We start from the raw sequence: 26,618 nt of genomic DNA on the forward strand, positions 1-26,618 counted from the left end.
CCTGCAGCAAGGCACAGAAGGCCCAGGAACCGGGAACTTCATTGCTAGCTGCAGGAGTGAAATAGTCTTTCCTGGCTTGGGGGTGGATGTGTTTACACAGATCATTAGCGGGGAAAGCCAAGAACAGGCAGACGCGGTGTGAGCCGGTGTCAGGCAGTAAGGAGGTGGGCATTTCTCCAGCCTGCTCCAGAGAACCCCTGCGAGGCATCTGCTACAGCTGCTCCCTTCCTCCTGTCCCCCGAACTTAAAGCCGACAGCTCAAAGTGTTCACGACTTGTACGAGCGGATGTTTCTCAGCTGGATCCCTCCCGCCTCTGTGCTCCAAACCCAACAGCTTCTTGTTCTGCAAATACAGTAGGGTGTGCTGAGGTGGCTTGGAGCACGTCGCAATTTCTGCTTGGAGGGAAACCATTCACATGACTGATGCTGGCAACCGAGCTGCTGTCTGCTGGAGCAGCTGCACGGAAAGCAGCTGCAGCTGGTGAGGGCTCCATCTTGAGATTCACCAGTTATGGGCATATTTTGCAACCAGCTTAAAACCAGCGGGCTGCTGGAGTCAGGGGACATTTCATCAGGAATTTCCCCACTCTGCTGGGAGCCAGTCAGAGTTAAATCGAGTCAGTCGCGCGATCCTTATCTGTGTGCTGGCCCTCTGAATGCGTGCAGTTGAGAGGGAAGAAGGGCCAAACCCCATGACTTGCTTACTCTCCTGATCCTGTGCTCTCTTCTTAACAGGAGGCAGCCAGGGCGTGTGTGGTGACCCGGGGATCCCCTCTCATGGCATTGGGCTGGGAGATGACTTCGATGTAGGCAGCGTGGTCCGGTTCAGCTGCGAACCTGGTTACATGCTCCGGGGTTCATCCGAGAGGACCTGCCAAGCCAACGGCTCCTGGAGCGGCACACAGCCAGAATGCGAAGGTACTTTTTCCAGCCCCGCATCCTCTGCCACATCACGCCAAGGCTGCTGTGGGTACCCCCAGAATTACCCCAGCAGACACGGCTGCCCAGCCAGCCCGTCCCCTCCGTCTTAGTTGCCAGGCACAGTCTGGTGCTGCGAGAAATAACATTCTTGTTCAGCATTTCCTCCAAATACTGCGTGTATGTCAAGGACCCTCAATTCTCCCCTTTCCAAACATGTGGAGGTATCTCACAGCAGGTGTTTTCAGTGCTAGAGGATGAGTATCACCTTTTTGCATGCCCAGCTCTGCTCTGGCACGCAGGGTGCACCGGGATGGGGTAAATGCTTTCAAGGTCATTCAGGTTCATGCCAACATCTAGACTGAGGTATAGGGTAGGAAGACCCTTTGGGAACTGGTCCTCACTTCCAGTCATTGCCCGAGCCTATCGCTCACAGGCTCGCTGCAAGAATCACTGGGGTGAACATCTCTTGGTGTGTGTTACACGTCCAAGTAGCTGATCAGAAATGCCCTGGTTTGTGTAAGATCTGTGGGTCCAGTACCACTGACTAATTCATTGTTGCTTTGTTGAGGAAATTCGGCGGAATGAGAAATGTCAATAGCTTCAAACCTCCGTTAAAGCTGGAACTGGCACATGCAAGAGTCATTTACATTAAGCAGAAATGCAAAATACCAATTATAATCCAGTAACATATTTTCGTATTTGAAAACCCCAAACCCCTTATTTTTCCATTTGAAGGAATCGAGTAAGACCCTATAATCCAATCTAATAAACCCCCAGCCGGATTCTGAGAGCTGTGCTGCTCGCTGCAACTGTTTTACAAAAGTGTTTAAAAATCAATTGGGGAAAGAACAAAAGCCAAAACAAGGCAGGATACCAAATGCGAGGAGACCTGGGCAAGTGCTTCTCTCCAGCTGATTTGAAAGCCACGAGCTCAGAGAGAGTTTGTAAATGAATTGGAAATTTATTCCAAATTGATGGAGCTCTTGATTGAAAAGACACTGAATCATGTTATTAATACACTCAGGTCTCGAGTTTTTTTCATTCTCTGGTTTGTTTTTTTTTCTTTCGGTGGAAAGGCTCTGTTCATCAATCTCAGGATAAATAACCCATCAGGTTCCAAAGGCACCAAAATACGGATCCCTGGCAGATTTTTTTCATACTTTATGAATAATAATAACATTATGCCTATAATGTAGTCATTTAACATTAAGTGCTGACTGGCCAATATAGGAAAGTAATTTACAGTGATGAGCAGTGTGCTGTGTCTCTGTCATTTGTATTCACGGCGAGTTGCAAGCTCTACAAGGTGTTCTTCTGACTGCACTTAGAGTGTTGATATTCAGCTTTCTGGAACAGGTATTTATAGGAGAGGGAGGGGAGAGATTAATTTTGGGATTGAATTCAGGGCAAGCGAAGATGAGAGCTGAGTGCCCAGGCAGGTGCGTGGAAGGAACGGGCATCTCTGCTGACGTGGAAAAGCTCCAGCGCGGCAGCGGAGCCGCTCGGCACCTCCCCGGTGTGTTAGCTCTCTGACTCAGCCACTTGTTCGCTGCTCTCAGCCACCAAAATTGAGCAAAATCAAGCCTGATGGGGCTTCACAGGTCACCGGCATTCGCCTGCCCAGGGAATTCAATGCAAATTGCTCTGCAGATTAGCTGCTAAATGAGCACAGAGGGTCTCGGTCCGTTCAGCAGGAGATGAGGGCCCACTGCAGAGGAACACCTCACTGCACGGGCGTGCAGAGGACACCGTGCAAATCCTACGGCGTAGATAGAAGGGAAGGAGAGAGGAGCTGTTATCTCCATTGCAGAGCGAGCAAGCTGCCATCATAGGCTCAATCACAAAGCATCTGCTTGATTTTGAAGTCAAGGGGCTGACGCTCCACTGTCGGTGTCTCCCTGCCCCGGGACCGGCACCGCTCTGATCCACGGAGGGGGTGAGTGGCAGACGGGAGCACTGGGCTTCACAGGGGCTCACCTTGAAACTCGTTGGCTCTTAGCCCTCGTACCTTTTACCCACTGGAATATTTTTAAGAAAACCAAAGGAATAGGGAGGCAGGAAGAAGTCACAAGTGGTTTTTCCAAAATGCACAAATGGTTTGGAAGTAAATTAATTGCAGGGAGTCCTTCTGAGACTCCTGCTTCAGTCTGTTCTATGTAGCTCTGGCTTTGTTGTCCCTGGTAAGAGCAGCTTCCCTGGCTTTCTGAAAATTGCAGATTTCAGGCCTCATTTAGCTTTAATTTCCAGCAAGTTTTAAAGTGTAAATGAAATTTTAGATGCTTTTTTCCTCCTTCCTGATGCCCCATCTGTGTTCACCGAGGAGTGGTGCAGGAGGGGGCTCATCAGCTGTACATGCAGCTCCTCCTCTTAGAAGTTGAGCAGAATATTTGCTTTTATAATGTTTATTGTTTCTCTAAGTGAATTAAAACTGCATCCAAAATGAGATGGGACTCTGGCTGCTCTTTGGCAGTTTCAGTAGACAGAAATGTGCTTATTTTAAGTGGTAACACTGGGAAAAGAAACTGAGGTTTGTCTCATGCCCATTTGACCGCTGAGGCCATGGGAGGTGGCAGGGCTGGGATTTGGGTCTAGGCTCCTTTTTTGCCTTTCTCTCTCTCTGCATGGTTGGGTGGGTTATGGGTTACTGGTTAAATTAAACAGCATGGAAATTACCAGCCCTGAAGCAAAGGCTTTGAGACTCCCAAGGCTCTCAGCTGTGTCTTATTCCAGCAGGAGGTTTTGCCTGATGTGTCAGACACCATTAGGAGGGTGTTCCAGCCGGGCGGTCAGATGGCAGCAGCGCCCGAAAGAAGGACCGGCAGTTAGAAAGGTTAGGTCAGAGGAGGGGGAACACGCAGAGGACGCTGTATTCCCACGCCGCCTCGAGCAGAGTCAGACGTGCCCCGATAGCAGTCATCAGCCCTCAGCTTTTCCTTGCTGCAGTTTCTGAAGAGCAGGGCTTGCTGCGCCTTGCAGGAATGTGCCTTCTCTGGGCACTGGCTGAAGGAAGAGCCCTGAAACAAGCCCCTCTCACCGTGTTCAGGGAGGTATTTGCTGTGCAGGGCCAGGAGCACTTCATGTGTGTCGTAAGTAACAGCACTCGCCCCTTGCCCTGCTCTCGGCGGTGCCGCTTTGGCTGATGGTGGTACGCGTCGGGGGGAGCTCGGTGGCCTCGTCTGACCGTACGCTGAGCATCGCTCGCTTCATGCGCAGCTACGCCGGCTCTGAGCTGAGCGCCTGAACAGGACCCAAAGAAATACCCTTCTCCCAGCAGCTTCTCGCTGTAAAACACGTAGGAAAAAGCAAAGGAAGGCACGGGGGGAATCTTAATAAGCTTTTCAGAAAAAGGATGCGTGGATTAGAATCAAATTAATTATTGCCGAGCTTTGGAGCACCTCTGAGCTTTGGGGTGTTTTACATAGCAGAGGCCACTTTGTAGCGTAGGGAAGCTTCCCAGCAGCGACGGGATCGCAGGGAGCAGCTCCGGCTGTAACCGGGAGCCAAGGCAGACACCGAAGTCCCTGCCGCCTCTGCTCGCGGGCCGTCCCAGCACACGCGCGCAGCACGCGTCCTCAAAGATCAGAATTGGTTCCTCTCTAGGAGGAGGAATTGAGGGGCAGTGCCGCAGCACTGGCACGTGCAGCCTGTTGTCGTGCCCGCAGCGGGCAGTCCCTGGCTCCGAAACCCCTCCCGTCAGCAGCCCTTCGTGTTTGATAACTGCAGGTAAAGAGTTAGCAAGGAAAAAGGGGAGTGAGGCAGCGTGCCCTCGACTTGGCGGCAGACCTGAGGAAGCAATAAGGTGTTGAAAGGACCTTACAGCTCCCAGGTTAGGGCAAGTGGCTGAGTTCTCAGGAGGGCTCAGCAACACATTTTCAAGTGTTTGGTTCCCACTGTGCCATCTCTGGTTAGTCTTTCAGCGGAGCTCAGAGCCTGCCACGCTGAGCTGACCCCATCCCACTGCTTGGCAAATCTTGTGCTGCAGGGAGGCTTTAGGGGTGTGCAAGTACTTGCTGGGGATGGAGGTAATTGTGTTTAGCAATCTTTTCCATGGGGTTTGCTCAAAAAGGGCTTGATAAAAATAACTGTAGGAACAAAATTTACTTTGATAAAGAGACAAACCCAGAAACGCCAAGGGTGGGGAGTTGTATAACAATCTGTAAGCCCCAGGGACGTTTGACATGTTTCAGAAGCAGCAGTGGGGTTCGGCATTGTAGGAGTGCCCTGCGGTGCTCCGCAACCTGGCAGAGGTCTGTGCTGGTGCAGTACGGCCAGAGCAGTCTCGGGGTCGGGGCTCTTGGGTCTTCAGCACAGGCGGGGAGTCGTGTGCTGATCGGGGTATGAGGGGTCTGGACTCCGGCACTTGTCCGTCGTGCCTTCTGCAAGGTGGCAGAAACGGGGACTCGGGGCGAGAGGAGCGGGAGGAGCTGGCTCTCGGCACCCCTCGCGCTCCTTGCTGCAGCGGAGAGCCAAACCTTCCTTGTCATATCGGTCATTTCAACTGAGCATCATCTCCTGAAACATTTCCCTGGTAAAGAAGCAGCAACTCTAAGAAATCCCTATCTGATTTTTCAGGTTATTTTCTTTAATTTTGACTTCAGTTTAAAGGTGGTTGGGTTTGAGATTCTTAGGGAGACTTGGGGATTACTATGGGACTTCCAGGGTCTTCAGGATTTATACCCTATTCAAAAACCAGAGGTAAAACCAGTTTTCTTTTGCGGCCTAATTTATTTTACATCTCCCACTGAAGCCAAAGGGAAGCATTTACCCACTTACTGCTCCCTTGCATGATTAGATCCTATTTATATTTAAATTAGGATTTTAAAAGTTCAAACCTTTCATCCTTATGTTTATGGCTTCTTTTATATCTAACCTATACAGGTTGCAGCTGATGCACACTGTGATTAAAACATTTCCGAGAGTCTCCTTGTAGTCACAAAAGTAATATTTTGGGGTCATCTGTGTGTGTTTGGCCACATGCATAGGTGGAGGAGGTTGGGCAGGAGAGAACAGCTGATGTATGGGCAGGCAGTGAAATAGTAATTTAGAGCTTTTTTTGAGTTGATAGAATCTGATTTTTATCCCAGCATCTCTGGGAAACGACACCGTGTATCACAGAGACGTTGGCTGCATGAGAAATCTGTAACGAGAGCGCACCTCGGATGATTTTAGTGCCATGCAGAGTTTCTGTGCACACAGTCCGGAATGGTTATTAGTGTCCTCCTGTCAAACAGATATGCCTCCAACAAGCTCCTGTGTTAACAGGCTGTCAGCAAACTAAGCAACGAGGCAGAGGAAGACTTCTCTCCTTGCGTCGGTGGCCTGTGCTCATAGCTTTCCTGCTGGGGCCCGAAGTTGTTTTCCCCGCGCAGAACGGCTGGCGATGTTGTGTGTGTGCTGGGGAGGAGTCCCGGGCAGGGACGGGTCACCTTGAGCGCGCACGGACTGATGCTCTTCCAGAGATTGTGGCACGTTGCTGGGGAGGGGTGGGAGCCGGGAGTTTCTTTGTCAAAGAGCTAGGATTTGCGGTTTAAGCCTTTCCTTGATCCGTGTGATTTTCTTTTATGTCCTGTAATTTCAGAGTAAATGAGGGCTGGATGCAATTATTGCAGGTGCTTATTTTGTCATGACGGGGCTTCGTGCACCACCATTCACTCTGATGCCCTTTTATTGCTGTGGTGCTGAGGTACTTTAGACATAAAACTTGGGCATTGACAAACCTATAATTGTGTCCCCACAATATTCTCCTTTCTCTGAAAGCATAATTGGATATAGCTGGGCAGCGAGCAGTGCCACAGTGGGAGAGCAGCGGGCTCCCTTCCTGCTTTCGTTCCTTTGAAGTCTGCAAAGTTGTTGGCTTCCCGACGGGGCCGGAGGCAAAGCGGCACGCTCAGGTCCGGGCTCCTGGAAGATGGAGGGACTCCAGGCTTGGCACCACCTGCTTTATTAAGCTGTGGGACCAGATGTGAGATTGAGAGCTGGGATAAGGCCTCCGCAACAAGCAGGCACAAGTTCTTCCTTCAGCCCGGAGGAGCAGGCAGGAGGGGGATGCTCCCGGGCTTGGCTGCGGCGGTGAACTGCAGGATCCCCCCGGGAGAGGAGCGGGGCTGGTGCTTCGGGGACCGACTGGCTGCAGGGACGGAGTGTTTTCAGTCCCGCGCCAGGGATGCTGCACGCAGCCTTGGACGTGGCGCCTGGCAAGGCGGAGCCCTTGCTCCGAGCTGGGGAGTGGTGTTTGGGGTCCTGTTGGGCTGATGCAGCTGATTTTACACGGAATAGCCCATTCTCTCTGAGCTGATCCAGGGGCTTTGCAGCTAATCTTACTTACATTGAGAACAGTCAGTTGCAGGATGAAATCCTTGGGGTTTGGTTTGGGGGGGTTGTTTGTATGTTGGGGTTTTTTTGTTTTGTTTTTTAACTTCTGCCATTTTGCTTTCTAGTTATATCCTGTGGAAACCCAGGAACCCCCAGCAACGCAAGGGTTATATTTAACGACGGCTTGGTTTTCTCCAGTTCCATTATATATCAGTGCCGGGAAGGCTATTATTCGACAGGAGTGCTGAGCAGGCACTGCACGGTGAACGGGACATGGACTGGGACCAGTCCAGAGTGTACAGGTGAGCGCTGGGCTGGATTCCTGGAAGATGAGATGAAGGATGCTGCCAGGCTCTGGGGATGGGTTGTCAGGGTGTGTTGGACACTCGCTGTAGATGCACGCACACACGCCTGCCATGCTGAGAAACTCTGCTAAACTGTCTAGTGGCAGCAGCAGTCGCTCAGCCTGCAACCTCTGCAAGTACCTAATGGAAAACGCTTGCTTTGGGTTTGTTTTTTTTCTGGTCGGATGAAGGGAGCTCTGTAATAACTTTCATGAGTAGATGTCAGCCGACTGGGAGGGGCTCTCCAGGGCCGCTTCTGCATGTGAGCGTTCCTGCCTGCCGGTGTGCCGGCACCGGGACATGCGTGAGCAGAGCCCCAGCTCCGAAGCCCTCAGTGAACGTGTTGTGTCTCCTCACGGCTCCCACCCGCGGGTGCCTGCAGCAGGAACGTGGATGACGGTGAACATGGTCTTACATAAGAGACAGTAACTAGGGTAAAGAGAAGAGGAGGGGTGCCATGGACAGACTGTCTTCCAGCTAGCCCAGATTTGACCCAGGTTTTCTTTAATGTTTAATGTGTGTTAATACTTATTCTTGCAAGGTCTTAATGTGCCATTAACATCACTGCTCGTTCCACTGAGTAGAAGCAAAGTTTTCTCCATGTACTGTAGCCCGTCCTGCTCCATAGCAGCACCGCACTCCAAATCCTCTGTGCTACAAATGCTCCCTTCTCTGCTATTAGTGGATTACGTCCGGCATTGGAAAATGCTCAGGGCCATCAGGTTTCTAGTTGGTGCAGCTCCAGAAGCATGAGACAAGGGATGGTCAGCCAGAAATGCTTCTTTCTTTTTCTTTGGCAGTGATCAACTGCGGTGACCCTGGTGTGCCAGCCAACGGCATTAGGCTGGGCAGTGATTTTACCTACAATAAAACGGTGGTGTTCCAGTGCACGCCTGGGTATACGATGGAGTCAGACAGGGCATCTTCTCTAACCTGCACGAAGGACCGAACCTGGAATGGCACCAAACCTGCCTGCAAGGGTAAGACTGGTTGCTGTAAATGTTGGAGGGTGCAAGTTTTACCAGCCACAAACTTTTTGTAACTTGTGACAGGGTAATAGGCAGCAACTGCTGCGTAGTGCCTGGAGCCCACCCGGGAGTTTCTCGGTCTTATTGTTTAATCTGTCCGCTGTGTTTATGGCACTTAGGCAATATTATCAACATAGCATGAACACCTTGCTATCTTTAGGTCTGTCAATCATCACAATATGCCTGGGAGGGAGGCAATTGCTAATATCCCTGTAGTATAGAAGGAAGAGTGAAGCACAGAGAGTTAAGTGACTTACTCTTCAAAAAAACCTAGATCAAACTCAAATGAAATATTGTGTTTTGCAAGCACACACTTTTTGGCATCATCTGGAAGTCTGAAAAATGTTTCTTCCAACTCCTTTCATTATTTCTCAGTTCTGAGATTGCCTCTGTAGTTCAGAGATAGGAAAGGGAAATAATAGAACAGTTGCAGGACAGGCTGGATCTCTTCTGTGAGTGTTTTACTCACCCACCAAGTGTAGATAAGGTTTGTAGCAGCATCTGTGTACTTCTTTAGCAATCTGGAAAATTCACCTGTCATGATTCTGATACAAATGCAGACCACATAGAAACTTCCAAATATACTCCAGTTCCTTTGGAGGCTGTAAAGAGCAGCTCTTACACTCCTCTCTCATTCTCTCCACTGAGCTAATGTTGCAGGAATAATACAGAGTCTCATACGGAGGCCAGGCTGATTTGCATGAGCTTAGCATCTTTCCCAGTGCTTTTCTGAGCTGAATAGCAAAGCACGGCAAAAGTGTCATATTAAAACACCCTAGAGTAGATGAAATACAGACTGGTGGTTGATTCAACTGCTAATCTGAAACAGCCGGGTTGTCCAAAATGTATGAATCTTTCAGGGAATCTTAGATGAGTTTTCACACTAAGTCAGGCTGGATTCTTACCTTTGGTTGGAAAGGAACACTGACTCAGAAATCTGACTTGGAGATTTGGGATTTGGTTAACTCCGAACTTCAAAGTAAAATCCTGGGATTTACAACTGCATGCACAGCTGGAAAAGTTTGCACAGCCCCCTGCTAGGCCAGTCCCAGGAGGTGCTCTTTGAGAGCAGAATATAACTTTGATCCTACATGAATTTGCTTGTTAATGGAAATAACTATGCTGTCAAGAGAACTGAGCGTGCTTTTGTTTTTCGTTCAGCTATCATCTGTAAATCCCCACAAGCCATCCCCAACGGGAAAGTCGTGGGCTCGGATTTCAGCTGGGGCTCCAGCGTGAGCTATGCCTGCCTGGAGGGGTATCAGCTCTCCCTGCCCGCTGTGCTGACCTGCGAGGGGAACGGGACTTGGAGCGGGGAAATTCCCCAGTGCTTTCGTGAGTAGGCAGCCATCTACGGCTTCGTGCATGAATTGGGTGGAGGACTATGCTTCAAACGCAGTTGTTTGATGCTCTCTCCAACATTCCTGGTCTCTGTGTGGCTGATTTTAGTGTCAGCTCTGCCTTGCCTGGCAGTATCATAGAGGGTACAGACGGACCATTCTCAGTCTGCGGGAAGCTAAATACCTGGTTGCTGTGCTTCCTACCCCTAAGCCCAAGGGAAGTCTTGCATGAACTGAAGTCAGTGGGAGTTTTGCATGCCAGGAGACAAGCATGATGGTGCTTAGAGTGCCTGTAGCCGAAAGTCCAAACGTTCTCCCCACCTCCAACAGCAGCCAAATTGGTGGGAGCCTTGGTTTGCCATCTCCGTAACGAGGAGGCAGTAGTGGCCACGGGGACACAGGCAGTCACTCCACCTCTTGTAACAGAGGTGTTGAGGTCATGTTTGCAGTAAGTCTGAAGATCTTGCATGTTCCTGTCCACCAGGCATCTTTAAAACTGGCTGTTTGTCCACGTGTCTCCCCAGCGATCGAGTCTTCTGCAGTCAGGGCTCTTGAAACTGCCATAGGAGAAAAAACCTTTTGGCAAAGGGCACTGTGTTGTTGCAGCAGAAGTTAGGAATGGTTTGTGAAGGCAGAGCTTTGGCTGGGTGGAAACCTGCGAGCTTGATACAATAGCTAATGCAAAAAAATTAGTTAAGTGTCTCATAATGATAACGGCAGATTTGAATTTCTTTTCTTGGCTGAATGGCTGGCAGCTGCACAATAGCCATTTTCATATTAAATCATACAAAGCCCTCACTGTGTTCCTTGCACCTTTCCCTGGATCTCGTATAATTAGTGGGCTTTCTGTGTGACATGGAACCATATAGTGATTTGACATCGTGCAATTAGAGATACATTTTAAAGCTAAGCATGCTGTTAGGGGAAAAAAAAGGAGGGGGAAAAAAAAAGAAAAGATGGGTGAGAAGGTGGAAGTTAATTAACAGCAACTGACAAAAAGAGAGAATTACAAGGAAGGTAGCCAGCAACGCCTTCTGCCACTACTAATTCCCTAGTCAATCACAGAGTTTGACGGCAGGGAGTGGTAAGGTTTGGGCCATTAATAGACCCATCTTTAGCTTATTAACATTGCTTGCTCTTGAGGAGGTTCATCGCAATCCACTTGTCTCTTTGCCTGTTGCAGCTGTGTTCTGCGGTGATCCGGGGATACCTGCTCAAGGCAGGAGGGAGGACAGAGGCTTCACGTACCGCTCTTCCGTCTCCTTCTCCTGCTTAGCCCCGCTTGTGCTGGTGGGATCAGCCCGGAGGTTCTGCCAGTCCGACGGGACGTGGAGCGGGACCCAGCCCAGCTGCATAGGTAAGGGGAGACTCCTCTGTCTTGCATCTACAAGCAAAGAGCTTTGAGTTGTCGCCTTGCTTTTCCATTTGTAGCAAAGTTGGTTTTCTTCTCTGGGTTTGCAGACGTTAGCACTTTGTTTCCCCGAAAATTGGAATGTATAGGGATGATGCTTTTGGTTTGTGCATACTAGCTGGTGGTAAGCAACCCATCTCCTTCTCTTGGGGCTTGCTGCTTAGATTCAGCGCCTGTCCCCATCATTCCTGCCGCTGACGGACGTCAATACGTAGTACGTCCGAGGAAGACAATCTCCTCCCTGTTACTGCTCCTTAGCACTGTGCTTGGGCTGCCGGTGGGCAGGCAGGAGAAGTTCCCCTGCAGAACTTCCCAGGTTAACGTCTGCAACCTGGGCCGTAAGGTTTGAGGGCTGTGTGAGAGCCCGCAGAGGGCAGCACCACGCAGAGGTCCCCAAGGCTGGTGCTGCCCGAGTTACCTCTGGGGCTGGGGACAGTGGCAGCGCACCCGTGCAGTGCTGTGCCTGCACCCGTGCTCTGTACCGTGTGAATGCTGCTATTCCCCGGACAACATCAAAATTGTTGTCTTTGTACAGCCCTGGGCTCTGGGCTGCTTCCAGGCTTCCTTGGGGACCTCCAACCCAGCACGCTGCTCTGTGGAGACGCACGGTATCGTTACCAGCGATGGGACTGGGAATGCAGTTTGACCGCAGAGAGCAGCCATGGGCTGCTGTGGAGCGGAGCTGACTGCTCACAGAAACTGCAGCAAAACTGAGTTCTGCCTAAAGGGTGCATGTGAGAGCTCTTACGTTCTCTGCTGCCTTTGAATTATATCCAGGATGGCAGAATACCAGCTCTGAGGAAAGTGCTGTATACAGAGGTCAAAATCCTACAGATTGCTTTGCCTAGCTGCAGTGCTGGGATTCAGGCTGAAATTTCCACACGTTCTTCAGGTGCCCATTTTCTGGGGCGTCAAGAACCCTTTGAAACCTCTGGGAGGTATATAATCATAATTACTCACAGCATTCTTCGCCTGTTTAAAACTCTGGCTACATTTTTGAACTCCAGGGCTCCCGTGGTGATGAAGTGCACGGGCTGTGTGCTGTTACCTTAACTGTCTGCCTGAGCACCACCATCATCACCTTATGTGGGCATCTGGGGCAGGAACCGATCTCAGGCTGTTCTCCACGCTTTTCAGTCGTTCTAGCTACAAATGAATGCATCACCAATTACAGTAATGTAAAAATACTCATGGCCTGAACCTCAAAGTCTTCTAGTTTCCTATTGATTTCACCAGGAGCTTTCTCGCGTACGAAGAGTTGGGAGCACCTGCCTACTGTTGTGAATTTTGTCTGGTGTCAGGTTTTTCTCTAATGCTTCATCACTTTCTTGCAAATCTTTATGCAGGATCCTATCATACGTACATGGCACCCAGCCCTCCAGAGCCGGCTGTGATTGAACCCGGCAAATACAGCTGTACCTGCTGCTGATGAAATGTACTTAGAATTTATCTCCCCAAAACAAACTATGGGAAGGGAGAAGACTTGTGTGTCTACAAAACCTTAACCCGAAATGTCAGTTTCTGACACAAGCAGCTGAACCCAAAGCATTGTATTTACTCAGATCTCACCCATTTTTGAGACGCGTTGGATTGCCAGCACCACAGACCCCCCAGATGCAGCCAGGAGACCGAGGCTCTGCCCTCCACCCTCTGCCATCCATCACCTGCCACCTCATCCAGCAAGGGGGCTCTTTATTTATTTATTTTAGACACTGTGATTTGGCTGGGGGCTTCCATGGAAACTGCATCAGTGATAAATGACAAAAGCTCAGCAGAGCCGAATGACGGAAAATGAATTAGCTTGTGTGCCGTGGCCCCAGATGGGCCACATTTTGTATCCCTTGTGTAGTTACTCACCGCAGCTCCGAGGACCTGGGGACAGCGCCAACAAGTGCATCATGTGAAGAGGCTGATTAGTCAGATAATGAGGAATAAAGGCAGAAAAATAAACAGCCATGCCGTTAGGTACGGAAGTTGTGCTCCGTTGTCCTGCAGCTGCAGGCTATAGTGACAGGCCACTTCTGTCCCACTGCGTTGGGTTCTGGAGACTTGTCTTAGTTCATTTCTTGTCTTGCGCAATCCTGTCAATTGGAGTATTTTGAGTAAGTGCAGAGAAGGATTTGCTGTGGGGCTTACGGTCCTTCTCGTAGCAGTGTTGAGCATGCTGAAGAAAGAAGGCTGGGAATCCAGAGCAGACTCTCATCTGATTGCACCGGGATCTGCGACACTCCAGCTCCCTGCTAACGTGGCTGCCCCGGCCGGGTACCGGAGCATCCCTGTGGCCAGCATTGCAGCTTACCTCAATCCCGTGATCCCAAGGAGCAGGGAACTTGCTGCTGCTGAGCTGCCTTTCAGACAGAAGCTTCGGTTTCCTTTACTGAGTTTGGGACGCTAAGATTGGTGTGATGCATCTCTGCCTTAATTCCATGGATGCCCTGCTACTGTCAACATGCTGGGGGGGAAAAAAGGAACTGATAGATGCTAGAAGGGCAGCAGCAGGTATTCCTACTGAATGGCGTGTATTCGCCTTCTGATAGATGATAGACCAAACGAGGCATAAAGAGAGATTATGTATCTGAGATGCATTAAAATTTCCAGCTCCCATCTATCACGATGAAATAGCGAGGTGCGAGCGACAGCCGAGCTGAGCCCAGAAGGACGAAGGCGCTGACCCGGGGCGCAGGAGAGGAGGGGGTCACCGCAGCCCTCGGTGCAGGGGAGGGCCAGTGGAAGCGGAGGGCACAGCACTGCTGAGCTGGATGCTTTGCTCATCGTGTGTAGAACAGGGGAAGGGGAAGAGAGTTGTCCCCGAGACAAGATCTATGTTCTCACTTTTTCTCCTGGGTGATAGAGTGCCTCTGGTTAGTTTGCGTTGCAGCAGTCAGGGATTTAAGAACAGAAAGGTCCATGTATTTTTCCTTGTTGCTATGTATTCCTTCTGTAGCAAAATACTTCTGTCTTGTTGCGAAGGCGCAGCACGATCTTTCTGTGTGGAGAGCACGGGAAGACAGAGCTCTGACGTGGCTTTCACAACTGCTGCTTTAAAACACTGCCTCTGTTCTTTTCTTTTAAGACCCCAGCCTCACGACGTGTGCGGACCCCGGCGTGCCTCTCTTTGGGATGCAGAACAACTCCCAGGGCTACCAGGTACGGTCACGGCAGCGGGGTCTCCCCGGCTGCACCCCTCATACTCGCTGTGGTTAGTCCGTGTCTGAGTCCGGTCATGGATTAATGTGTCTTCCCGTGAGCAGGACATCCCGGTGTGCTCCATTAGACCTCAGAGTGCATTTGTATGGGATTAACTAGCAATGCATTATTTATGATATTAATTACAGTGCTAATTAATAGTTATTAGTGTAATTAGTATTCACATTGGAGACATCATTTCCATTCATTTTCAGACCAAATTCTGTAGGTGGTTTTCTTAATCTCTGCTTCTGTACAGTATGAAATCAGTGGAAAGGAGAGAAAAAAAACCAAAGCGATTCCCTGGGGTGCTCCATCTCCAGCCTCCGCTGCCGTCCCTGCGGGTGCCCGTTCCCTGCTGTAACGGAGCTGGGCGCGGGGCCGGGATAGCTGATTCCATGTGGCTATTCCTGCCAGAGTGGATCTTTCACTTTTGCTGCTAATTAGTTATCTTAATCCTGGGTTTTAATGAATTAATTCTAGTTTTTAATTAATACTGAGGCACCATAGGCCTGACTTCTGTAAGAGCTGCCAGTCTGAGAGCTGCATGCCGTAGCGGAGCCGCCTCAGGTGCTCGCGCAGGGGATGAGGTGGTGGCCGGAGCAGAGTGCGTTACGGGGAAGTGGCGCCTTTGGGTGCGGTACCCGGGGGACCGCAGCAGCCAGCTGAGAGTCCAGGAGCGACCCTGGGATGAAACGCAGCTGCAGGGTCAGCGAGGAGGTGGCCTGCGTGGTACAGCCTCACTAGGGAGGATGGGAAAGGTACTCAAAGCCCTGCTTGGCAATTTTATTCCAGCGTATTCTGGTTTTAAAGCAAATCCGGTTGCAATAACAGGGCTCGCAGCCGAACAGCGTCATAGGGCCAACCTGTCTGAAGCAGGGAGGGAACTCCATTATACGATAACGGTTTGGTTGAAATAATAATTTGGTTGAAACCAAATGCAAAAAAGCGGATAGTCCACAAAAAGTAAGCATACTTCCAAAATGTTGAAAAGTCAGTTTTCAGGTTGTGTGATCCTTTTTGCTATTCACAATCCAAATCGGCATTTATAATACAGCTACAGGGTGTTTGTTGATACTACTTACATTGAATATCCTTTTTGGCAAAAAATTCAGCCCTTTCTAAGAGCACCTATGTTTGATGCGGGCTTTGGGTGTATTTAAAAGACAAAGCAGCCTTGCCTCTCTCACTAAAAGAAGCAACTCCCTGCACAGTTAAAGGCCGCAGCTTTCCAGGGGCTCCGAGAGCTTTCTCGACGCCAGACTCTGGCAGGGCGGTGAGGGCAGAAAGCAGACAACTCTCTCTCCTCTCCAGCATATAGAAGATGGAAAATTATAGAAGTACTTTTGTATTATAAGCATGGGTGAATCACGTTGCACTGGCAAGTTCAGTGGTTTATCTCCTATTGAAACAGGTGGGAAGCATCATCTTTTTCAAGTGCCAGAAGGGATACCTGCTGCAGGGCTCCACCACCAGGACCTGCCTCCCCAACCTGACGTGGAGCGGCGTGCAGCCGGCCTGCGTCCGTAAGTCTTGGGAGGTTTTGTCAAAGGAAACCGGGGTCTTTGACCATGCTGTGGCTTTGTTTTGTTGCTGTGCTTCACCCTGCAAATTGCTGGCTCTGAAGAGCTGGTAATCTGGGGGGAGAGCTCTGAAAACCATGTTCTTGAAGAAAAGGGAGATCACGCAATCAGTTCTCTCCCGACATGACTATACCAGCAGCCACTTCTGATTTCAGCGAAGATTTTTTTACTTGTCCCTTCCTCAGAGACATAGTTTCAGGTGAGACTTTGGTTTGTGCTTCTGAAGCCTCATTTGATGGCAGAGGTGTGAGCTCACACTCCAGGGACCGAGGTTAACATTTAGCCAGAAGGGCTCTCCGGCGGAGCGGTGTTTCTCCTCATCTTTAATAACGTGTTGCTCTTTCTTTTAAGCCATCCATCATCTTTTCCCTGCTGCACCAGAAGGAGTTTAATGTAATGTATTTAAGTGGTAATATCCATCATGGCTTCTGTATCAGAAGTATTAAAAAGCTTTTCCCCTTCCCTTGTGAGGTGGTTTATTGGTGAGATTTTTTTTCCGCTAACAAACCCTGTAGGTGCTCGTGCTGCGAGCACCCCGACCGGGGCATCTGCCTTCAAAATCTCTTACATGTAGCATCAGGGGAGAGGGGGGCGGTTGCTCTGGAAGGCAGCTGCCCTTCCCCGCTGCTCGCCTGGGCGGTGGGAGTGCGTCCCCAAATTCACAGGCTTCTCTCTGCTGAACTGGAAGACTGCAGGGATGCAGCAGCAGCTGTGGCCGTACGTGGGATTTTGCGCCTGGTGCTAGGTGCATTGAAATAGAGGAGGGTTTTGGCTTTCCCGTGCCAGTAAGGACTGCTGAGTTTTGTTGCCTTTAGGTTTTGTGTAAAACCTTCTCCATCCGCAGCGTGGAGTTGGATGCGGTTACTGCTAACGAGTGCTGAACCACCGCCCCCGAGCTGGGCTGCGGGCTCGCAGCGGGGCTCCCAGCCCATGCGAGTTGGGGTTAGTCTTTCAGCTTTCTGGGTTTTATTATTTCGTCTCCTGTAAAACAAGGATGAAGATAATACCTTGTGAAGGCTGCTGAGGATTTGTTTTCATTCATGGGCAGTTTGAGAGCTACAGAAAGGGCAAATTTACAGTGTGGGTGGGAGGGAGCTTCCCGGCCCCGTGATTGATTCGCTTTGTGCGGTAACTTCTCAAGGAAAGTGGTGACACATTTACAACAGGGCACGCGCTCGCTCTGGTGACAGGGAGCTGGGCAAGCTCAGCTTAAGTGTCTGTGGCCAAATCCTGAAAGTTACTAAGTAATTACAGGAATTTATGACTATTGCACACTTCTGAGAACTTACTGTGTGATCCTATGGACGGGTGGGTGCAAATCGTTAGTAGGACAGTGGTCTTATGAAGAAAGATTATACAAAAACAGATCTACAATGCACTCACTGGAATCACCGGCTTAACTTACCGGGTCTTGATGTCCTGTAAAGGCAGTTTTCAGGCTGCAGATATTTCTGGGACACAGTTCTGGGGGAAGAGTTCAAAGGAAGGAGGGAAGGTGTCTTTAACATCATTTGGTTTTGACTGTTTTCCCTTAAAAGGTGGGGGATGGCAGAGCCTGATTTTCAGTTCATGGAATCTGGAACCGAGTGAAGGATCCCCTGAGAGCTTTAGCCAGAAAGAGCAATCTAGCCAGGGAAGTATGGGAAGAGGTCTCATTAATTCATCTGGCTGGGAGAAATCTGGGCATGGCATTGCCTCCCTCAGTGAGCAGAGAAAGCTTTTACTGAAAAAAGCTCTTGTAAGAGATTTCTGTCCTTGCTGACGTCATGGTGTCACTCTTCTGCCTTTCTGTGTACGACTGGATGGTATCTCTGATCTCTGTCTTCCTTCTGCTTTTCAGCTCACCACTGTAAGCAACCGGAGACCCCCTCCCACGCCAACGTTGGTGCTCTGGATTTGCCATCTCTGGGCTACACCTTGATCTATTCCTGTCAGAGTGGGTACTATCTCACCGGAGGATCCGAGCATCGAACCTGCAAAGCAGATGGCAGCTGGACAGGAAAACCACCTATTTGCCTCGGTAAAAGCTCTGAGCAGTGTGACCCTAGTTTCATGTTTGCTTATACCTCTGTAGAAGGGAACATTGCCCCCCAAGAGGGAACGGCTATTCTCTTAGACCTACACGCGTGTGTTTGCATGGCTGAGCTGGCCGTAGAGACCGCAGCTCCCGCAGGGTCCTGTGCAGGTCCCAGGGGAGAGGCAGCTGGGAAATTTTCTGCCTGATGGTTTGGATGTAGAAGCATCTGCACAAGACACAGTTTGTTCTTTACCTACCTCAGAGTCTTAGATCAGGAAAATGTAGTGGTCTGTTCTTGAAATAGAGCTGTGTGGCTCTCGCGCAGCATGGTAGCGCTGTCTGGACACTTGGTTTGGAGCAGGTGGCAGGGGAGGACAGTAAATGAAAGTTTTGTGCTGTTGCAGTGGGCTGGGCAGGAACCCGTCCAAAGCCCCTGTACGCAGGGACGTGCAGCCACGTTACGTGTGTGAGCGATGCCAGCCGAAGGCTGTCCTCTGTTAGCACCAGCACAGTAGAAGCGTCTCAACAGCATCAGACGCCGCGATATTCACCAGCAGTGGTTTGCCCCTCTCTTTTCAGCTGATGTCCGCCCCAGCGGAAGGCCGGTTGGCACCGCGCGGGACCCACCGCTCGCCAAGGTGTCAGGTACCATAGCGGGACTCGCTCTTCCGTGGGACACATTAGTGCTGGGCCTGGACCTTACCAGGTCCATCCCCTCCTGTCCCTTCCCCAGGGCAGCCAGAAACCCGGCTGTTCCTTGCAGGTTTTGAAACTGCTGGGCTGGTGAAAGCAGCCCACATGCGCCGTCCTCTTCGTGCTTCACTGGAGAATGGAGAGGAGCCTTAAGGGAATGGGGCACCAACATCCACTGCCCTCTCCAGGGTACTCCAGAGACTGGAGCCCTCTAGGAGGTCTTACGTTAGACCTTTTTAAAAAAAAGAAGGGTTTTGTTAGCTTTTCCTAGGAGGTTATTTTGGGGGTTGGTTTGTTTTTAAAACTTTAGAGGCATTTTTTGTCAAAACAACAGAATTAAAGTCATCAGCTTATTTGTTCTCTCTTTGGCTTTGTACTCAGTGAAGATAAAACAGAGAGTGGGTGGGATTTGAGATATTTAAATACATAATTGTGAATTCAGAGAAAGAAAGAAATTTGCTCTATTTTGATTTCTGAAAAATGGAAATAAATGGCAATGCTCTTGTTTTTCTGCATCCCCAATTACTGTGGTTTCTAGTGCCTGCTGATGTGTTTGCAAGGAATTCCCTTTGGAAAGGCTCCTACGAATACATGGGGAAGAAGCAGCCTGCGATGCTGTCTGTCACTAGCTTCGACCCTGCCACCAGTAAAGTCAATGCCACTCTGATAGACCACAGCGGCGTGGAGCTCCAGGTGTCTGGTAAGGGAGCCGACACAGCCCTTTGTAGGGATTTACACTTGTCGTAAGTGGGCTCAGAGAGCGAGGGGCAGTGTGCTCTGCTGTATCAATGCTGTTGACGTTCTGATAGAGCTTCACAGAACCACCCAGATTTGAAGTCTCCAATCTCTGATTGAACCAAGACAAACAAAATCATGTACCTGAGTTTGCTTTCACTCTACCTGAAAGGCAGCTGAACCCCGTCCATCGTCCGTTCCCTGTGCGCTGGAGTGGTGGAGTTGTAGTCCAAGACAAAGAAGATTAAAAGTTGTGAGTGCTCCTTGTCCCTGCCCGCCAAGGAGCACCAGGTTGTTACTGATCCAGCCACATAACCTGAACATTAACAGCTGAGTCTCTCCCGTTTGAGAGAGTAGTGAAACATTGGAACAGGCTGCCCAGGGAGGTGGTAGAGTCACCCTCCCTGGAGGTATTCAAGGAGCGTGTGGATGTGGCTTGATGGGCATGGTGCTGGGTGGTGTTGGGTGGGTTGGTTTTTGGTGTGTTGTGGTTTGTTTTTTGTGGTGTTTTTTTTTTTTGTTTGTTTTTGGTTTTGTTTTTTTTTAAGGTTGGACTTGATCTTACAGGTCTTTTCCAACCTTAGTGATTCTGTGATTCTGTGTGCAAAATGTCTTTAATAACCTGGGGGTGGATGTGGGATTGTGTGTTCGCGGTGTGTTTCCCAGTGCGTCCCACTGGTGGGGTTGGTAGAAGTTGTTGTCCCCTCTAAGATGATGAGGTGATTTCTCTACTCTCAGGTAGGAAGTTAATTACTTCAAACTCAAAGCGAGTCATTGTGATCTAGTGATGAAACGTCACTTATTTTTCAGGCATCTACAAGAAAGAAGATGTGCACCTGCTTCTCCAGGTTTACCAGATAACGGGGCCAGTGGAGATCTTTGTCAACAAGTTCAAAAATGATAAATGGGCTCTAGATGGACATGTAAGTCCACGGGCACCTCACACACAAAGTCCACCCGCACAACTCCTGTTGCTATCACAACCCCGGCTTTTTTCTCGCTGAAGCTGAGGGAATAACTCCCTTAGCTGGTGGCAAGAGGAGGCTGCTATCCTCCAGTCACCTACTTGTTTGAAGGGGACAGAGGGCATTCTTCCAGCACGCGAGATACCATTACAGGACAGTCAGCTCTTCCATGCGCCCTTGCAGCTGTATGTTGGGTTTTTTATTGCCCTATGGTTTTAAGTCTGTGAATCTTTCAGATAACACTAAAGGAGAAACCAACATGATGAATTCCATTTTTAGCATTTTATATCTGTTATGTTTCAAGCTAGAATAGCTAATCTTCGCTTATGGAGTCAACTTCTTGCCCCAATTTCTGTGTCTGGTGACTTCCCTTGCCCTTGAGAGATCCCCTGGAGCTTAGAAGAAACATGCATCTGATTGACCCATGGCCAGTTGTAGCCCAGAGCCTTCGCCATCCCTGTTGAAGCAGCAACGGGTTCTGTAGTTTATTGCAAACAAGATGTGGGTTTTTCTCCCTTCCCTTGAGATGTGAGAGTCTTAACAAGTTGTTGGGCATCAGACTTCTTAAAAAATGCCATGGTTTTCTGGGGAATTGAATCAAATTAATGCTGTGCGTGAACTTGAAAGAGGCTGTGATAAGATGGGTGCTTAAAATCCCAGGGAAGTGTTGAACAAATCTGTTGCTCTGTGCTCTCCTGTCATTGTAGGTCTCATCAGAGTCATCAAGTGGCACGTTTGTGTACCAGGGCTTTGTGCGTGGCAAAGGCTTTGGGCAGTTTGGCCTTCAGAGACTTGGTAAACTTCCTCTGATTACTCTTTTTTCCCTTGATTGCTCAATTATGCTAGATTGCTGGATTTTGGTGGTAGTGGAGTTTTTCAAACAGGAAACATTTCTCCTGTCCTTGGCTTTAATTTTCAACCCTGCCAGACCAGATCTTTGTAGATGTTTTTGAACCATCAGGTTTAACCTAACCCTTTCCAGCTCCTCTCGGTACATCATTTTTAAGAGAGCTCGCAAAACCCAAACTGGCTGCTGGGGTGGAGAAATCGGGTGCCCTCAAATCTCTGTACCTCATGGAGGTGGGAGATGGTCACATCCGAAACGGCTTCTGTTTCTTCGCGGTTGAGGCAGAGCGGTGCCGCGCTGCACGGGGAGGAGGGGGTCCCCATCGCCTGGCAGCACTTCCACCCTGCACTTTGCTCCTTTCTCACCTCCAATTCCTCCCTGTACGATGGGTGCAGCTGCTCTGCCCTGGCTTGTGTCTAAACACAAATACATTGAACACTGGATATTCTGGCAAGGGGGGCTAAGCCCATCCTCAGCTTGGATGTTATAAGATTTGGGGGAGACAAATGACACCAAAATTTTTAATTTGGGAACAAAGCCATTTAAATAAACAGGTTTCTGTTCGAAGACACAAAGAGTTTGGAACCAGAAATAGCACCTGGACACTTTTTTTCTCCATGTTGCCGGATGTCTGACCTAAAAGCCCAAATCCCATTGCTACCACAAAAAGTGTCTCCATCTTACTTTCAGAAATCACAGAGGCACTTCAGAGCTTAGATGACCCAAGGTCTAAGCTCCTAAATATCTCTTAAATGTGGCTTGAGCTCTTCAGTCTCTTAGGTTTTTTGGAATCTGACCCTGGAGTCTTGTCACCTTTATGGAGAATTAGATGCTCATTATTGCAGCCTTTGAAAGTCTCCCTTAAAGCCTAACTTTAAGCATCCAAGTTTGAGAATTTTGGCAAGATAAATCTGTTTACATCTCTCTGTAATTGCACTTCTAAATAAATGATGATGTCTAAGCTAGGCTAGATCTCCAAACCATTCTCCATGCAGCTCAGAAGCTTTTGATTACCTTTTACAGCAACGCTTGTAACCGTCTTGTTCTGTTGTCGATGATGTAACCTGTAATTCAAGCAAACCCATTTCCCAGAGCGCTGTTTTGAAATGTGCTTACTTCTGCTGTGTTTCAGACATCAGCATGATGGAAAATGATCCAGAATCAATAGGACACCATTTTGCATCAAACAGCAGTTCTGTGGCAGCTGCCATTCTTGTGCCTTTCATAGCCCTGATTATTGCAGGGTTTGTGCTTTATCTCTACAAACACAGGTGGGTTTCAGGAATGATGCCAGTAGGTGAAACAAAATCAGGGGGCTGACAGAAATATTTGTGAGCTTGCCTTAAAAGCACTTCCCCTAGACCTGGTTTCTCATTTAATTCAGGTGAAAAAATAACAGAGAAAGCATGTGTGGAGGGGCCAAGGGTGTTAGGAGAAGAGAGCGTTGAGGGCTCTTATGACCATTAATAAGATTTGTGGCAACATTAAGTAGGATAAGGCAAAGTAAATTTCATACTTCAGCATTCAAGCTGGCTTTGCATATGTCGTAAATAGTTATTTCTCCTGATCAATGCATTGCTGTGGAAATGCTGCTGCACTGCAAAGCATCACGCAGACTGGCTGCTCTGCAGAGGGAGCACACTTAGGGCTATAGCAAAGCCCAGGGAGCTGCCTGTGCTACACATCTATAGTAAGATTTTTCTATAGATCCCTCCTGCCTTATCCCCAGGTGTTTACCCTCTTCAAAAGCAGCTTTTTCCTTTCCACTGACTTCTTGTCAGGGCTATTCAGCTGTCTACAGCAGGAGTATCTGTGACCTCTCTGGATTTTCTCTCTGACATACTGCAGGAGAAGACCAAAAGTCCCATTCAATGGCTACGCAGGCCATGAAAACAGCAACGTCCGAGCAACGTTTGAAAATCCTATGTATGACCGAAACCTGCAGCCCACGGACATCATGGCCAACGAGACGGAGTTCACAGTCAGCACTGTGTGCACAGCTGTATAGCACCCGTCCCCTCTGCGGTGAGTGGGCACAAAGGGAGCGTGAGAGTGGGACCGTGCCACCGCTCTCCTCCTGTTCGTCACTTGTAAATGCTGGGTGGAAGCAGGGGTTCAAAGGAGCACCCAGAGTGGTTCAGATTGCCCAGGAGATCATCTCTGCCCAGGGCAAGCCCCAAACCAGCATCCCCATCTCTGGGTGTCAGGTGCTCACGGCCAGTTGGGGCAGGACCTCTTGGGGACCAGTGGCAAAGCAAATCCAAATAGCCCTGTGGTGAGAACAGTCACCAGGTGAAAGAAAAAAGGAGTTTCTAAGAGTGATCATTCACTGTCTGACTCCAGACAGGGTGTTTTGCACAGTGATCAGATGAGGGTAAAGCAAGGGGTTTAAAAGTTTTACTGCACAGGCACAGAGAGATAACTTAGTGTCGTAAACAAAAGTACCCTGTGGACTTTAAGAGCACTTCTAGACTGGAACGTTTTTCGTTTGAGATGATGAAGCCATTGCAGGCTTTCCCAGCGTTTCTGTGTGTAATAACAAACTGTTTCCTTTTCTCTTGCCCTTCCTTTCCCGTTGTCCCAGATTCCTCCGGGGTCGGTGTCTAGTGGATGATTGTGTTTCACCTCACTAGTCTTCATCCATTCCCTCCCCATCTCCCTCCTCCCAACCTTGTTGAGGCTGTGGAGAAGCTGCTACACCTCGTTGGACTTTGCGTTAACTCCCGAGAGACTGCTGGGTTGTCCTCTGTCGTCCTCATCCACCCTCTCCATCCTGCCGTGGACAATGAAACCAACCAAAGGTCTGCTCCGGCACAACTCCTCTCTCCCACCCTGCCCGTGGGTCTCAGCCCAACGTCAAGACCTGGGGAAGTGGAGGACCTGGGAGGCAAGGTGATGGGAAGGCTTTCACAACCTGCTCTTGGTTACGTGTTCCTGGAGGGAGCAGTGGGGTGTGTGGGGTCCCACCAACTGCCTCCCACTTTTGGGAAGAGCTTGGACAACAAAGAGGCAAAAGCGGGTTGCACTGCACAAGGTGCTGGCTGGGGTTGATGGAAAATACCAGTATGCGACAGGATTAATACTTGCTTTGTCTTCGTTTGGTTTTGTGGGTTATTGCTTTGTTGGTTTTTCTAACCCAGGGCTTTTGCGGAGGAAGAGTTTTCAAATGGGACCTTTTCAATGAGAGAAGCAAAACTTTGCAAGCTTTTCTCCTCTTCCCCCTATTTAATTTTCCTTCGGGCATTCTGCTGGGTTTCTTCTGCCCCATGTTCCTTTCAGGCAGCTCTCAGGGCTGGAAAGGAAACGTCCCCCCATCTCCGGCCCTCTCCCAGCAGCTGCTGATTTTAGCTGTGTCCAAACACCCTAATTGGGAAATTGCTGACAGACATGAAGGGACAAAAACTCTTTAGAAAGAACTCTAACAAATTCTGATTTCCCCCCAGTAGCATTCAAAAGCCTTTGCCCTTTCCATATTGATCCTCCAAATGGCAATGCAATAAGAGTTTTAATTTCTATCCAAAGCTGTTCCCTTTATTTCCCAGGGGCCGAAAGGTTGCTCTGGCTTTCATGAGAGCAGATAAGGCGGCTTGACATTTTTCCTCCCTTATAAGAGGATGATGCTTTTGTGATGACACTGTCCTCCTCTAATAAAGAGGAGAGCTGCTCTTGTTGGTTCGGGGTTTTAGTCTGTTTGGCTTGAGTCACCGTTTCTTAGGCCAGGCTGGAGTCAAGGAACGCAACAGTGCCATTTTACCAACTGTAACTCAAGTGAAATACAGCTGAGGTAGAGCAGTGTGTGTTAATGAAGCAGCTTCTTCTTACAGAAGACTTGAAGGGAAAACAGAATTAAAACAAATGGGGTGGTGTTTACATCCATGCTTGCATTTAAACGCTGCCTTTTCCCTACCTAATGTCAGCTGAAGGTTTGTCTAATGAAAACCACAGGGTAGTTTTTTTCTGTTTTGTTTATTCTTTTACTCTGTGTGTGTGTGTATAAATACATATATTTTTATTTTTTTTTTACTTCTGTCTCTTATTCAGCGCTCTTAGAGTAAGCAGCATTCTACAGCCTAATTGCTGAACAGCCAGCCTGCTAAAAAATGCCATCTCTGCTCCCTAAAGCATGCAAAGGTGCTCTGATTTATTCCTGAGAGGTGGGTGCAAGCGCATGCATGAGCCAGAGCCCTGATCCAACACGGACAGAGGTCAGCGAGATGCTGCCCACGTGGAGGTGGGCACACAGGTAGCTCAGGGCCAGTGCTGGACCGTTGGAGAGCGTGTCCTGCAGCAAGCCGTGCGCCCAGCTCAGGCCAAATACCCAGTCAGGCGGAGATGGTTTCACTTCCCAGCTGGTTGTGGGACTAAATTCCCTGGGACTAAATTCCCAGGCCAGGCTGGCAGCGGCGCCTGCCCCTCCCTGGGCACCTCCAGCTTGCGGGACACGGACCCCAGAGCAAGCTGAAGGGTAAGTGAGAAGAGGGGAGCCCGACCCGGCTGCGGTGGCACTCGGGTCTGGGGCCGAGGCTCGTCTCCCCTCCATTCAGCAGCTGAGCGGCTGTGGTGAAGGCAGGGAGCTCCCTCCCCTTTACGCGGGTGGGACGAGACCAGGATATTCCCCTGGTTCCTTTGCTTGTGTCTGCAAGTAGGCAGCTGGTCCGCACCTTCAGGTCTGCTCTCCTGGCCCATATTTGACCACACGGTCCCTTCCAACCAAAATTACTCTGTGATTTGTGCCCTTGGCCGAGCCCACAGCCCATTCTCCTGGCCTTTGTCCAGCCCCCGTAACACAGCCAAGGGCCCGGGCTCCCTCGCGTAGCAGATCCCGAAGGCAGTGCTGCTTTCCAGTCCCTGGTGCTCCGGTGTCGACAATTGCAGTATCCTGGCTCCTTTTTCAGTTCCCAAAACTCCAGCACCTCGCGGTGTCCCACAACAGCAGAGCTTGAATCTTCCCAGCCTCCTGTCCCTCTCCCAGGTGCGAACGGTGCCGAGCCGCAGGGTACGGAGCCGCGGGGCACGGAGCAGGCTGGGCGGAGCGGAGGGACGGGCTGTACCCACATGCCCAGAGCCCGCGTCTGCTTCTCCGACCTTTCCCAATCCCGCCCAATCAATGGAGCAGCCAGGAGAAGCTTGTGTCAAGGCGTGTAAAACGAACCCGAGGTATTTTAACAGCAAGGCAGGGCGAAGGGAGGCTCTACTTAAACAAAACTTGCTGCTTTCAACCCGGGAAGTACCATTC

The 26,618-nt window shown here is 49.7% G+C and overlaps 1 protein-coding gene across 1 annotated transcript in view; it reads left to right on the forward strand.

The window, feature by feature from the left end:
* CSMD2 (CUB and Sushi multiple domains 2) overlaps nucleotides 1-23,390 on the forward strand; it is a 304,852-nt gene extending 281,462 nt beyond the window's left edge. The window contains exons 57-70 of the mRNA XM_059830635.1: nucleotides 736-918; nucleotides 7,359-7,535; nucleotides 8,378-8,557; nucleotides 9,767-9,940; nucleotides 11,129-11,302; nucleotides 14,430-14,503; nucleotides 15,957-16,068; nucleotides 17,966-18,145; nucleotides 18,722-18,787; nucleotides 19,374-19,535; nucleotides 20,381-20,493; nucleotides 21,243-21,330; nucleotides 22,515-22,653; nucleotides 23,231-23,390. Coding sequence (XP_059686618.1) covers nucleotides 736-918; nucleotides 7,359-7,535; nucleotides 8,378-8,557; nucleotides 9,767-9,940; nucleotides 11,129-11,302; nucleotides 14,430-14,503; nucleotides 15,957-16,068; nucleotides 17,966-18,145; nucleotides 18,722-18,787; nucleotides 19,374-19,535; nucleotides 20,381-20,493; nucleotides 21,243-21,330; nucleotides 22,515-22,653; nucleotides 23,231-23,390 — 1,982 coding nt within the window. The remainder of the gene's footprint in view (nucleotides 1-735; nucleotides 919-7,358; nucleotides 7,536-8,377; nucleotides 8,558-9,766; nucleotides 9,941-11,128; nucleotides 11,303-14,429; nucleotides 14,504-15,956; nucleotides 16,069-17,965; nucleotides 18,146-18,721; nucleotides 18,788-19,373; nucleotides 19,536-20,380; nucleotides 20,494-21,242; nucleotides 21,331-22,514; nucleotides 22,654-23,230) is intronic.
* Nucleotides 23,391-26,618: the final 3,228 nt, after the last annotated feature.

This window comes from Gavia stellata, chromosome 29 (assembly GCF_030936135.1).
Source record: "Gavia stellata isolate bGavSte3 chromosome 29, bGavSte3.hap2, whole genome shotgun sequence".
In the NCBI taxonomy this organism is placed as follows: Eukaryota; Metazoa; Chordata; class Aves; order Gaviiformes; family Gaviidae; genus Gavia; species Gavia stellata.